At 38.6% G+C, this 13,992-nt stretch overlaps 1 protein-coding gene across 1 annotated transcript in view; it reads left to right on the forward strand.

Annotated features, from left to right (window-relative positions):
* LOC117334838 overlaps positions 1 to 13,992 on the forward strand; it is a 56,983-nt gene that overhangs the window by 29,468 nt on the left and 13,523 nt on the right. Inside the window, exons 3-5 of the mRNA XM_033894656.1 lie at positions 10,304 to 10,482; positions 11,209 to 11,285; positions 11,940 to 12,033. Of these exons, the coding sequence (XP_033750547.1) occupies positions 10,304 to 10,482; positions 11,209 to 11,285; positions 11,940 to 12,033 (350 nt within the window). The remainder of the gene's footprint in view (positions 1 to 10,303; positions 10,483 to 11,208; positions 11,286 to 11,939; positions 12,034 to 13,992) is intronic.

Genomic DNA, 13,992 nt, shown 5'->3' on the forward strand with positions numbered 1-13,992 from the left:
AAGGCTTCCTAGGTTATACTTGTTTGTTTATTCTACACACACAAGGAATCAGTAATTATCTTTTAATTGGACTTCAAATTCAAGCTGGTGATTTTCAGACACAGAATTTGTGAGGTTTTAGTCATTTTAGGTCATCTGATCTGGGACAAAGTGAAGTGACCTATTTGGATCGTCTTTCGGGGTCATGATTTTGGACCTTATCATGCTAGGATGAAGGGCTACAGAGTTTGTTCAAATCAATGACCTTAACATACATTCAAGGTCATACCTTGGGTTAACTATGCAAAAAATCTTTTAAACAACTTCTTTTCAATAAACAAGAGGCCCAGATACCTGACATTAGACCTGTAGTATGCTTGGATGAAGGGTTACTAAGTTTGTTCAAATGAATGACCTTGATTTACATTCAAAGTTACAGAAGTCAAATAAGCTAAAATCTCTGATCAACTTCTTATCAATAACCAAGAGTCCCATCATGCAGGGACCTGATATTGGGCCAGTCATAATTAGCTTCAAAATTGTTTAAAGATCGAGGCTTACCCGCAGATGGACCGGTAAACGGCAAATCTCCGATCACTAAATAAACTTCAGTACACGTTTCTATGTGACAAAATTAGAGGCTTTCCGACTTTATTTCTTGAAAACAATTACAGAATATGTATTTAAAAGACGTTTTAAAACTCAACCTGAGAGGGAAATGTATGGAATATAACGGCAAATCTTCTTTGTAAATCGCCACTGCCTTTGAAGTTATCACTGTGCGGCACTGTGCACGTGCTTGTTTCTTTGATGTGTCAATCAAATTAGACTCCACTTTATAGCGGGGACTTATTGTGGGTTGCGATTAAATAAATAATATTTAAAAATGAGGTTTTAATATCACTTTTCAGCGTTTTATAAGGAAAATAAAATGAAAAACTCAACAATTCCAACAATCTGTCATGTGTAAAAAATCTTTTTCTATTAGCCAATTTTTCTGATCTCTCTGCGTGCAAGCCTCTTTAAATCAAATAAAAAATTAATCAGCTAAGTATCTGTATACATGTAAATAACCAAATTGACTTGCTTTAGAAGCAGGTGAGTGATACAGGCCCATTGAAATGGAAAGTGTTCCTGTTCTTGATATACTAGATGTCAATGACAAATGTAGAGGCCTAGTCCCCAGTACTATTCAATTGTTTAGAGGAACAAGGCTATATCTCTAACATTGAGTGCTTGGAAGTAAAGGGCCATATCTCAAATTTATCTATTTTTAGATTTTGATAAATTACAACTACGAGTGAGATTTTCTTATAGAATCTGTACATTATATCAATTGAAATGGTCTAATTCTGTTAAAATACTGTGTGATTTAAAAGAATTCGACAATTTCATTGATATCAAGTACATATTCTATAATAAAAGCTCAGTCGGAATTATAATTGATCAAAATCTAAAAATGGATAAATTTGAGATACGGCCCTTTACTTCTAAGCACGCCATGTTGGAGATACGTCCTTGTTCCTCTAAACAATCGTATTATTCTGTATTATGGTCATCATCAGTTGTGTTGATATTGACCAAACTCTCACATATTTGGCATCATTCACAAATCATTAGATTTTGAGAACATCTCTGTCTAAGGCTCAGAGTGGCCGTTTCCTCCTGTAATTACTCTGTGCCAAGCGATCAAGGTTGTTGTGATTGTAAATGGATTTATAACTTGATTGTATTTCCCCTGCCCAATCATCATAAAACACCACACAGCAAAACTGTGAACATTAGAAGTCTGTTTCCCTAATCGTTGGTGAGTGGAAAGGTCAGAACAGCTACCATGCCTTAAACAACAAGACAAAAATCAATAATTTTTTTACCTCAGCTGGCCCAAAGGGCTAATATGTATAAATATCAGTAGAGTATTGTGCCTTTGTCTTGTCAGCTTATATGCCATGGTGCATCATCCGTTGTCCATCTGAACCCTACAGGTAAGGCGTAAGAAGTGTAACTGCTGCCCCATTGCATGATAATAAGATTAAGAAGCAAACTAAAGTTGGGATCTATCTTTTCTCTCTTCTTTCAATTCTAGCAACTTCATTCTTCCTAATGTCTAGGGGGTGCGGTCGCAGAGAAGTTAAGGTATCTCGACACTTTATCACTAGCCCTCCACCTCTGGGTTGTGAGTTCGAAACCTACGTGGGGCAGTTGCTAGGTACTGGTGACCGTAGGCCGGTGGTTTTTCTCCAGGTACTCCGGCTTTCCTCCACCTCCAAAACTTGGCAAGTCCATATAAATGACCCTGGCTGTTAATAGGACGTTAAACAAAATAATCTAATGCAATAAACCAATCCTTATGTCTCCCTTGACACTGCCTCACTTTTGGCCTTTAGTTGAGCATTCACCCCTGTGAGGAAGGCTTTGGGTGCTCTGGTCAAGCTATACAAGAGTCTATAAAACTGGTAATTATATAACTATACCCCCGCAATGAAGTAAGTGGGGTATACTGGAATCAGGTTGTCTGTCCGTCCGTCCGTCTGTCTCTTAGACACATTTTGGGGCCAATTTCAATGAAACTTCACACAAATATAGAGGACCATGTGTAGATGTGCATGCCACTTTCTTTTTCTCAAAATTATGGTTGCTATGGCAACTGAACACTGAATTCTCTTTATTGTGAACAACACATATTTCAGACATTCTGAATTTCAGAAATATCGGTATGCACGGGTTATCTTAGTTAGCCTCTAATTAACAGTTCAATTCACCATTGACTCGTGCAGATTGCGGGGGTATTAGTCAGCCATCCTGGCGACAGTTCTATTTGCTACTAGTACTCCTGATGAGTGCTCAGCATTTTTGGGAGTGGAATGACTGGTTTGCCCATCGTCAGTATAATGTGAGGGATGGGGTATCTACAGCAGTATGCTTCAGTGAGATAGCACTATAAAGTCAACATTAGTTCTGCTTTATCACAAGGAGACAAAACAAAACATACCATACAGCCTCCCAAAACACACATTCACCACACCCATGAATCTCGCAGACAGGGGCTGCCATCCTTAAATTAGCATACAGCTGTTGATAGGATGTTTAAAAACAGTACAAAACCAAACCACAAATCGCTGCTTGAATGGATTTTGATGACATTTAGTCTGGAGCATTTTTGGGTATTAGAAAGCCAATGTTTCATTAATGGAAGGTGTGACACCCCAGGGACTGGAGGGGCAGGGCCCCAATAAGGGAAATACAGTCAAGTCCTTAAAAACGCTACTAGTCCTGAGAGACTAAATGGAATTTGATGTTTGGTCTGAAGCATAATTTGACAAAGGATATCTTACGTTGTACTAGGGTCTGTGAGGATATAGCTCCCCTGGGGCTGAAGGGATGGGGCCCAAGAAGGGATATAAAAGGTAAAATTCTTGTAGCAAATTTAAGTCTTGACCGACTGAATGGATATTGATGAAATTTGTTCTGAAGCATTATTGGGCAAAGGAGTGTTTTGATAAATGAGGAGTGTGATATATATATATATATATGCTGGGGCCAGAGAGTTGGGGGCATTTAGGGGAATAGCAAATTCCTTAAAATACTTCTTCAAGGCCCAATTCAGTCTAGATTTGGTTTGAACTAATTGTTTGGAGTGGTAGCTAAAAACAATGGAAAATATTTTGCCATTAACTGAAATATCAAGGTGAGTGATGCAGGCCCTCTGGGCCTCTAGCAGAAAATGGTCAAACAATGATAATTATTTGTGTGGGAGTCAGAGGGCATTCATTGTCTATAAATATTTCAATGAAAGGTAGGATGTGTTATATGTACATATGTACATGTAATTGTGTAAAAGATTGGCACACTTGCCCACTGGCACACCATGGTTACACGGGCTAGGGCATGTGAATTATCAGTCTGAAAACTGTACATTGTTATATAGCCTACAGTCATCAAATGTTATATGTAAACTCGTCTTCAGGTGTGATACACCACTGTGTGAAAGGTGGGTCACTGTGACCTATATTTTCCTGACATTATAGTTTACTATAATTTGAGTGGTTTTACTACCACTGTCACTGCCAAAAGTGAGGCATTGTCAAGGGAGACATTAGGAAGAAGACAGTTTGTAAGAAAGAAAAGAAAAGATAAGATCCCAAATTCAGTCGCCTCTTACGATCATCCAATGGGGGCAGACTAATGATATTATATTACAACAAAGATCATTAAGTATCAGTACTATCAAATTGATTTACTGTAAACGTGGTTATTTTCTCGCTTGGTTAATTTGCGATTTTGATACGTAAACTATACGTGTGGGGTTAATTTTCGTGATCGACCACCTTCGTTTGTAGTTTGAGTATACTCGAATTAATATCAAAATGATACGTACACGTGGGGGAAATTTTCTCAATCAAAAGGGATCCGCGTAATAAGCGTAAATTTCCCCTTGTGTAAATTTCGACGTTTACAGTATTCCAAGGATACTATGCTACCTCTAAATACATATACACTGTACTCTTTAAAAGTTTCCAAATATTCAATTGATAAAACATGCAAAAAATTTTCAGTAGTAATTTTATAACTTCTTCCGAAAATGATCAAAACATATATACTAGCTGGTGTATATTATACAGCTTGTAGAAATTATAAAGATGAGAGAAAATTTATCTCTATAGAAACCTGTGCTTTTGATGGATAACACTTGTTCTACTCCATCCATCAACAATCTGTTGGTGATCAGAATACATATGTGTTTAACTACCTGTAATCTGTACATACAGTCACCTACATACACCTATAGCTGTTTAAAAAAGTGGTCAAAGAATACTGAGCCCTGCCTTAAACCTGTAATGTACCTGTATATACTGGGGCCCTCTGAGAATGGCCTGGTCGTCTGTCTCTCCGTGTTTTCTTTGAAGTTATTTGATGTGAAAATCTATTTAATGCTTGTAATTTCAGTATCTATTCTGAGGTCAATTTTCAGCAAATACAGTTTGTTGTTTATGTTCTTTAAAGGTAAAAGATTTTATGAACATGGTATACTGTTATATGGGACAGACAAACACAGATTGGGACTCTTTCTGACCCCTCACTCTTCTGATGGTATACTGTTATATGGGACAGACAAACACAGACTGGGGCTCTTTCTGACCCCTCACTGTTCTGATGGTATACTGTTATATGGGACAGACAAACACAGACTGGGGCTCTTTCTGACCCCTCACTCTTCTGATGGTATACTGTTATATGGGACAGACAAACACAGACTGGGGCTCTTTCTGACCCCTCACTGTTCTGATGGTATATACTGTTATATGGGACAGACAAACACAGACTGGGGCTCTTTCTGACCCCTCACTGTTCTGATGGTGTACTGTTATATGGGACAGACAAACACAGACTGGGGCTCTTTCTGACCCCTCACTGTTCTATGTTGGTGTACTGTTATATGGGACAGACAAACACAGACTGGGGCTCTTTCTGACCCCTCACTGTTCTGATGGTATACTGTTATATGGGACAGACAAACACAGACTGGGGCTCTTTCTGACCCCTCACTGTTCTGATGGTATACTGTTATATGGGACAGACAAACACAGACTGGGGCTCTTTCTGACCCCTCACTGTTCTGATGGTATATACTGTTATATGGGACAGACAAACACAGACTGGGGCTCTTTCTGACCCCTCACTGTTCTGATGGTATACTGTTATATGGGACAGACAAACACAGACTGGGGCTCTTTCTGACCCCTCACTGTTCTGATGGTATACTGTTATATGGGACAGACAAACACAGACTGGGGCTCTTTCTGACTCCTCATTGTTCTGATGGTATACTGTTATATGGGACAGACAAACACAGACTGGGGCTCTTTCTGATCACCCCTCACTGATCTGATGGTATACTGTTATATGGGACAGACAAACACAGACTGGGGCTCTTTCTGACCCCTCACTGTTCTGATGGTATACTGTTATATGGGACAGACAAACACAGACTGGGGCTCTTTCTGACCCCTCACTGTTCTGTGTTGGTGTACTGTTATATGGGACAGACAAACACAGACTTGGGACTCTTTCTGACCCTCTCACTGTTCTGATGGTATACTGTTATATGGGACAGACAAACACAGACTGGGGCTCTTTCTGACCCCTCACCCTACATTTCATTATTTTTGGGACCTGATTAAGCGGTCGTTGATCAGTTTGGCAGCTTGGAAAACTTCGGTGAACAAGAAACTTGGTTGCTTGCAAGGAGTGGTCGTTCTTGAGAGTTGTCGTAAATAGGGGGACTGCTGTACTCTGTCTGATAGTTCATCCTGTTCAACCACGGAGTTTTGTCGTAAATAGGGGGACCGCTGTACTCTGTCTGATAGTCCATCCTGTTCAACCACCAGAATTTGTCTGGGCTTACAACTTTGGTTTATCTATTATGAAACTTGTTTGGTACATCAGGTAGTTTTACATTTGAGATTAAGGAGTTCTCTCCCTTTTGTCTGGGAATGGGGGTAGCTTAAAAGTGATAACTTGTGTTTAAAATATACCTGTAAATTTGACTTGACCTGTTTTACAGCACCTGTATCATGCTTGACTTGTTTTTCTTACTACATTGTAGAACTACCTGTAACTTATCTGTCATTTGGGCCCTCACGAAGTGCGGCTGCCATATAGAAATCATGGTGTCCATATATCTGTCTGTTAGTCAATCTGTCAACACTTTTATTTCCATGCAATAGCTTGAGTTTCCTTGGGCTTATCAAACTCAAACTCATACAGTGCTTTTTTAGCCCACCATCATCAGATGGTGGGCTATTCAAATCGCCCTGCGTCCGTGGTCCGTCGTCCGTCCGTCCGTCCCTCCGTCCGTCCGTCCGTCCGTCCGTCCGTCCGTCCGTCCGTCCCTCCGTCCGTAAACAATTCTTGTTATCGCTATTTCTGAGAAAGTGCTGATGGGATCTTTCTCAAATTTCATATGTAGGTTCCCCTTGGTGCCTAGTTGTGCATATTGCATTTTGGGACCGATCGGAAAACAACATGGCCGACAGGCAGCCATCTTGGATTTTGACAATTGAAGTTTGTTATCTCTATTTCTCAGAAAGTATTGAAGGGATCTTTCTCAAATTTCATATGTAGGTTCCCCTTGGTGCCTAGTTGTGCATATTGCATTTTGGGACCAATCGGAAAACAACATGGCCGAAAGGTAGCCATCTTGGATTTTGTCAATTGAAGTTTGTTATCTCTATTTCTCAGAAAGTGTTGAAGGGATCTTTCTCAAATTTCATATGTAGGTTCCTCTTGGTGCCTAGATATGCATATTGCATTTTGGGACCGATCAGAAAACAACATGGCCGACAGGCAGCCATCTTGGATTTTGACAATTGGAGTTTGTTATCGCTATTTCTGAGGAAGTACTGAAGGGATCTTTCTCAGATTTCATATGTAGGTTCCCTTTGGTGCCTAGTTATGCATATTTCATTTTGGGACCAATCAGAAAACAACATGGCCGACAGGCAGCCATCTTGGATTTTGACAATTGAAGTTTGTTATCTCTATTTCTGAGAAAGTATTGAAGGGATCTTTCTCAAATTTCATATGTAGGTTCCTCTTGGTGCCTAGATATGCATATTGCATTTTGGGACCGATCAGAAAACAACATGGCCGACAGGCAGTCATCTTGGATTTTGACAATTGGAGTTTGTTATCGCTATTTCTGAGGAAGTACTGAAGGGATCTTTCTCAAATTTCGTATGTAGGTTCCCTTTGATGCCTAGTTATGCATATTTCATTTTGGGACCAATCGGAAAACAACATGGCCGACAGGCAGCCCTCTTGGATTTTGACAATTGGAGTTTGTTAACGCTATTTCTGAGGAAGTACTGAAGGGATCTTTCTCAAATTTATATGTAGGTTCCCTTTGGTGCCTAGTTATTCATATTGCATTTTGGGACCAATCGGAAAACAAAATGGCCGACAGGCAGCCATCTTGGATTCTGACAATTAAAGTTTGTTATCGCTATTTCTGTGAAAGTAATGAAGGGATCTTTCTGAAATTTCATATGCAGGTTCCCCTCAGTGCCTAGTTATGCATATTTCATTTTGGGACCAATCGGAAAACAACATGGCCGACAGGCAGCCCTCTTGGATTTTGACAATTGGAGTTTGTTAACGCTATTTCTGAGGAAGTACTGAAGGGATCTTTCTCAAATTTTATATGTAGGTTCCCTTTGGTGCCTAGTTATTCATATTGCATTTTGGGACCAATCGGAAAACAAAATGGCCGACAGGCAGCCATCTTGGATTCTGACAATTAAAGTTTGTTATCGCTATTTCTGTGAAAGTAATGAAGGGATCTTTCTGAAATTTCATATGCAGGTTCCCCTCAGTGCCTAGTTATGCATATTGCATTTTGAGACCAATCGGAAAACAACATGGCTGACAGGCAGCCATCTTGGATTTTGACAATTGAAATTTGTTATCGCTTTTTCTGTGAAAGAACAGAAGGGATCTTTCTCAAATTTCATATGTAGGTTCCCCTCAGTGCCTAGTTTTGAATATTGGGACCAATACGAAAACAACATGGCCGACAGACAGCCATTATAGCTAAATCTTAAATTCTGTATATAGGTTCCCCTTGTTTGAAAAGTACTAGAGGGCTGTTTCTGAATTTACACAGATCAGTAAGACTTAGAGGAAGGGAAAAGTAGGGAAAAGATCAATCTGACATGGAACCTATAAAGATCATTCAATGGTGGGCGCCAAGATCCCTCTGGGATCTCTTGTTATTGAAAGTGCCTGCTTTGGATTGCTTTTCAGTGTCAAGGTCAAGGTCATTGTTGCTAGATATAGAAAGAAGTTTCCAAGCAATAACTTGAGTTGCTTTTGCTAATCACACTAATACTTCATGCAAGGCTCCTTTCTTAAAGTGCTTGCTTGCGAATGCTCTTCAGCTTTGAAGGTTAGAGGTCAAGGTCACACTTACTTTAGATAGAAAGGTCAAGGTCATACTTACTTTAGATAGAAATCAAGTGTATGAGCTTCATATTCTACTGTCAAAAGTGTATTAGTTATTATGTGTTGTTGTGGCTTTTATGGCAGAGTGTACTTGACATTTTCCAGTAATCTGTCAGTCTGACCGACCGACTTTCGACTTAAATGTTTTACATGCATGCTGCTTTTCATTGAAACCTCGAGCTCTAAAACCTTGTTTTACACTGATGTGCAGATGTGCAATAGGGTTTAAAAGAACCAAATGTCAAGGTTACTAAAAATACAACTAAAAATATAATTATCTAAGGCACTGTTCAAAAGTTCAAACTTTCTGAAATTTCACTTGATAATGCACTAGGAAATGCTGATGTACATTATAGGTTTAAAAACCTCCTTAATGTCAAGATCAAGGTCAAGGTCACTGTTACTAAAAATATAACTAGGAATATACCTTAAAGTACATCAAGTAATATAAGGCCCTTACAGAAGGCAAAATGTTCAGACAGATCACATGCATGATGATACTCTGTGAAATACAGATGTACAATAGGAATTTAAAGAGTTGATTTTGTTGAGGTTAAGGTTAAAGTGTAATTTGTACATTTGCACCACATAATTAGTGATTTGATATGTCAGTGTATCACTCAAGTTATGTTCAGGTATAGAGGCAGACACATCACAGGCCCTCACTGACATGTCAGTAATCTAGTTTTACCTGTGCTTACATAACTTTAAATTTACCTGTAGCTTGCCTGTCATTTTACTTGTACTTACATCACTGTATATTAACCTGTAACTTGCCTGTCATTTTACCCGTACTTATAATTACTTCACTGTATATTTATCTGTAACCTGCCTCTCATTTTACCTGTACTTACATCACTTTAAATTTACCTGTGACTTACCTGTAATTTTACCTGTACTTACATCACTGTAAATTCACCTGTAACTTACCTGTGCTTACATGACTTTGAATTTACCTGTAACTTACCTGTCATTTTACCTGTACTTACATAACTGTCATTTTACCTGTAAATGTACTTACATCACTGGAGATTTACCTGTAGCTTACCTGTCATTTTACTTATACTTACATCACCGTAAATTTACCTTTAATTTACCTGTCATTTTACCTGTACTTACATCACTGGAGATTAACCTGTAACTTACCTGTCATTTTACCTGTTCTTACATCACTGGAGATTTACCTGTAACAACCTGTAATTTTACCTGTACTTACATCTCTGTAAATTTACCTATAACTTACCTGTGATTTTACCTGTACTTACATCACTTGTGAATTTACCTGTAACTTACCTGTCATTTTGTATACATATACTTCCAGATACCCCAGTTCAATGAGACCTGTTTAGACCTGAGTCTGGGAGAGAACTGTGGAATGCTGACAGGGTACAAGGCCGTATACAGACTGTGTATGGGTATGGTGGCATTCAGCTTCATCCTCATGATCCTTACCCTGTGTACTCGCAGCAGTGACCAGTGGGCAGGCAACATCCACAATGGGCAAGTGATTGTACTAGAATCTCTGAACTGTTTATAAGGTAGCCTAATATCCACAATTGGAACTGATCATGCATGACCACCACAGCACCTAAGTCTAAGGCCATCTCAGAAATTCTGTAAAACTGAAATACTATCATTAGTTAAACCCACAACTGATTAATTTGGTGTAGAGATCTAGAATAAAAAGTTTAAATAATTTTGAGTGTAAATTTGGTGTAGAGAATAAAAAGTTTAAATTATTTTGAGTGTAAATTTGGTGTAGAGAATAAAAAGTTTAAATTATTTTGAGTGTAAATTTGGTGTAGAGAATAAAAAGTTTAAATTATTTTGAGTGTAAATTTGGTGTAGAAAATAAAAAGTTTAAATTATTTTGAGTGTAAATTTGATGTAGAGAATAAAAAGTTTAAATTATTTTGATTGTAAATTTGGTATAGAGAATAAAAAGTTTGAATTATTTTGAGTGTTTACATAAAAGTTCAGGCTTAATTAAGACAAAAGGAAAGGTTAGAGTCATAAAGGTAAAAAGTTATAGGCTAGGGTCATTATAAGTAAAAAAAAAAAAAGATAGATTTCATAGTCAACATTCTTTCTGCCATCCAAAGCAGATATTTGACTTCACCACACGTCTAATGCCTGAGTAATCCTAACATTCATATACCATCCTGATAAAGTGTTTTGTCCACACTACTGGGGATACTAACTCCAGGAATCTGCTTCCTCACACAGGTTTTGGCTGCTGAAACTGATACTGTTAATTGGCTGCTGTGTTGGCTCGTTCTTCGTTCCATACCAATACAGTAGATGTGAGTATTCGGTATAATCATAACATTTTATATCATTTTTCCTGCCATGTACAAGTTGAAGACTATCTTTCGTCAGTCACTGTCTCGAAAACCTGTGTAGAGTTTGTCATAAACACATTGATAGTGAGAACATGCTGATATATTTTACATGGAAGTTCATCAAGTCTTTTTTACTTTGAATTTTTTGGGGTACAGTGTTTTACATGCTTTGGGCTAGCTTTAACTAATTTAATTCACAAACGTTTTTAGCTCACCAGTTATGAGTAACGGTGGGTTAATGCTGTATCCCCGGCATCCGTGTCCCACCCAAAGACTTAAAAGTTTTTGGGGTAATAGTATACACCTCACACCCTTCTAATTTGGTTTATACATCCATTGGAGGTCTAGGAGTGATATTATGTGATGTACAACTTCAAAATGACATGCTTATAAATACATTAAAACATTAGTGCATAGTTCTGTGATTGCTGCTGCCAGTTGAGCTTCGCAATCATTGATTGCACTTGTTTATTCTAGTTGAAGGCACTGTTTGAATTCTGCTGTGACAATGTGTTGAATATTGAAAGGGTAGAGAATAGATGCTGCCTCAATTGTGTCAACAATTCTTTTGTAGCTTTCAAATCAATTAACAAAATATGTTTCCTCTTCTTTCAGACTGGCTGTATGTAGGAATGGTGGGCGGCTTCATTTTCATTTTGTTTCAACTGATCCTTTTGGTTGATTTAACACATTCCTGGAATGCTAAGTGGTAAGCTGCTTTGTGAGAAGACAATTGTAAGCCTTGTCTGAGATACCAAGTGACAGAATGCTAACCTAGTTAGGCCTTGTCTGAGATACCAAGTGACAGAATGCTAACCTAGTTAGGCCTTGTCTGAGATACCAAGTGACAGAATGCTAACCTAGTTAGGCCTTGTCTGAGATACCAAGTGACAGAATGCTAACCTAGTTAGGCCTTGTGTGAGATACCAAGTGACAGAATGCTAACCTAGTTAGGCCTTGTCTGAGATACCAAGTGACAGAACGCTAACCTAGTTAGGCCTTGTGTGAGATACCAAGTGACAGAATGCTAACCTAGTTAGGCCTTGTCTGAGATACCAAGTGACAGAACGCTAACCTAGTTAGGCCTTGTCTGAGATACCAAGTGACAGAACGCTAACCTAGTTAGGCCTTGTGTGAGATACCAAGTGACAGAATGCTAACCTAGTTAGGCCTTGTCTGAGATACCAAGTGACAGAACGCTAACCTAGTTAGGCCTTGTGTGAGATACCAAGTGACAGAATGCTAACCTAGTTAGGCCTTGTCTGAGATACCAAGTGACAGAATGCTAACCTAGTTAGGCCTTGTCTGAGATACCAAGTGACAGAATGCTAACCTAGTTAGGCCTTGTCTGAGATACCAAGTGACAGAACGCTAACCTAGTTAGGCCTTGTGTGAGATACCAAGTGACAGAATGCTAACCTAGTTAGGCCTTGTCTGAGATACCAAGTGACAGAACGCTAACCTAGTTAGGCCTTGTCTGAGATACCAAGTGACAGAACGCTAACCTAGTTAGGCCTTGACTGAGATACCAAGTGACAGAATACTAACCTAGTTATGCCTTGTGTGAGATACCAAGTGACAGAATGCTAACCTAGTTAGGACTTGTCTGAAATACATGTTAGTTGGAGAGGTATTTAAGGTTGAGATAAAACAAATAATTTTAAGAATTAAAATATAGTATCTGTCAATTATATTCTAATTGCCTTTTGTCCATCGACTTCCTTTGTGTATCATACCTTTGTTAATAGTTTGTGTTTTCAATTTCTTCTCAATAACCAAGAGGCATAGATACCTGATATTGGGCCTATTGCATGCTGGGCTGAAGGGCTATCAAAGATTGTTAAATGAATGTCGTTGATCTTCATTCAAGGTCACTGGGTCAAATATGCTAAAATCTTTTAACAACTTCTTCTCTTTACGCAAGAAACCCAGAGACCTGATATTGGGTCTATATCATGCTAGGGTGTAGGCCTATCAAGGTTATTTAAATAAATGACCTTGACCTTCATTCAAGGTCACAGGAGACCAATATCCTTGAATTTTTAAATGACTTCTTCTCATTAAGCAAGATGTCCAGAGACCTGATATTGGGCCTGTAGCATCCTGGAGTTAAGAGCTATCAAGATTATTGAAGTGAAAATGACCTTAACCTTCATTTAAGTCACAGGTGTCAGATAAACTAAATTCTTTTAAAGACTTCTTAAAAAAAAAAATTATTTAGCTAGAGACCCCGAGACCTGATATTGGAGCTATAGCATGCTGGGGTGAAGTGCTATAATGATGGTTGAAATGAATGACCTTGACTTTCATTCAAGGTCACAGGGGTCAAGTATGCTAAAATCTTTAAATGATTTTTTCTCACCTGGCAAGAGTCCCAGAGATCTGCTAATAGGCCTTTAGCATGCTGGGGTGAATGACATTGACCTCAAATTCAAGGTCACAAGAACCAAATCTGCCAAAATATATCAAAACTCAGGGGACAGTTCAGACCCATTGGCCTCTTATTTAATTTTGCATTGTGTCCATCTGTCTGTCCTTTCAGACTATTTTGCCTGGGTTCTGTCTCCTATACAGCATGTCACTAGAACTTCATATTTGGGTTAATCTGGGTGAGGCAGTGTGTCATTTATCAAAAGTAGTTCACTCTGACTAGCATTTTGAACTTTGA

This window comes from Pecten maximus, chromosome 9 (assembly GCF_902652985.1).
Source record: "Pecten maximus chromosome 9, xPecMax1.1, whole genome shotgun sequence".
NCBI lineage: Eukaryota > Metazoa > Mollusca > Bivalvia > Pectinida > Pectinidae > Pecten > Pecten maximus.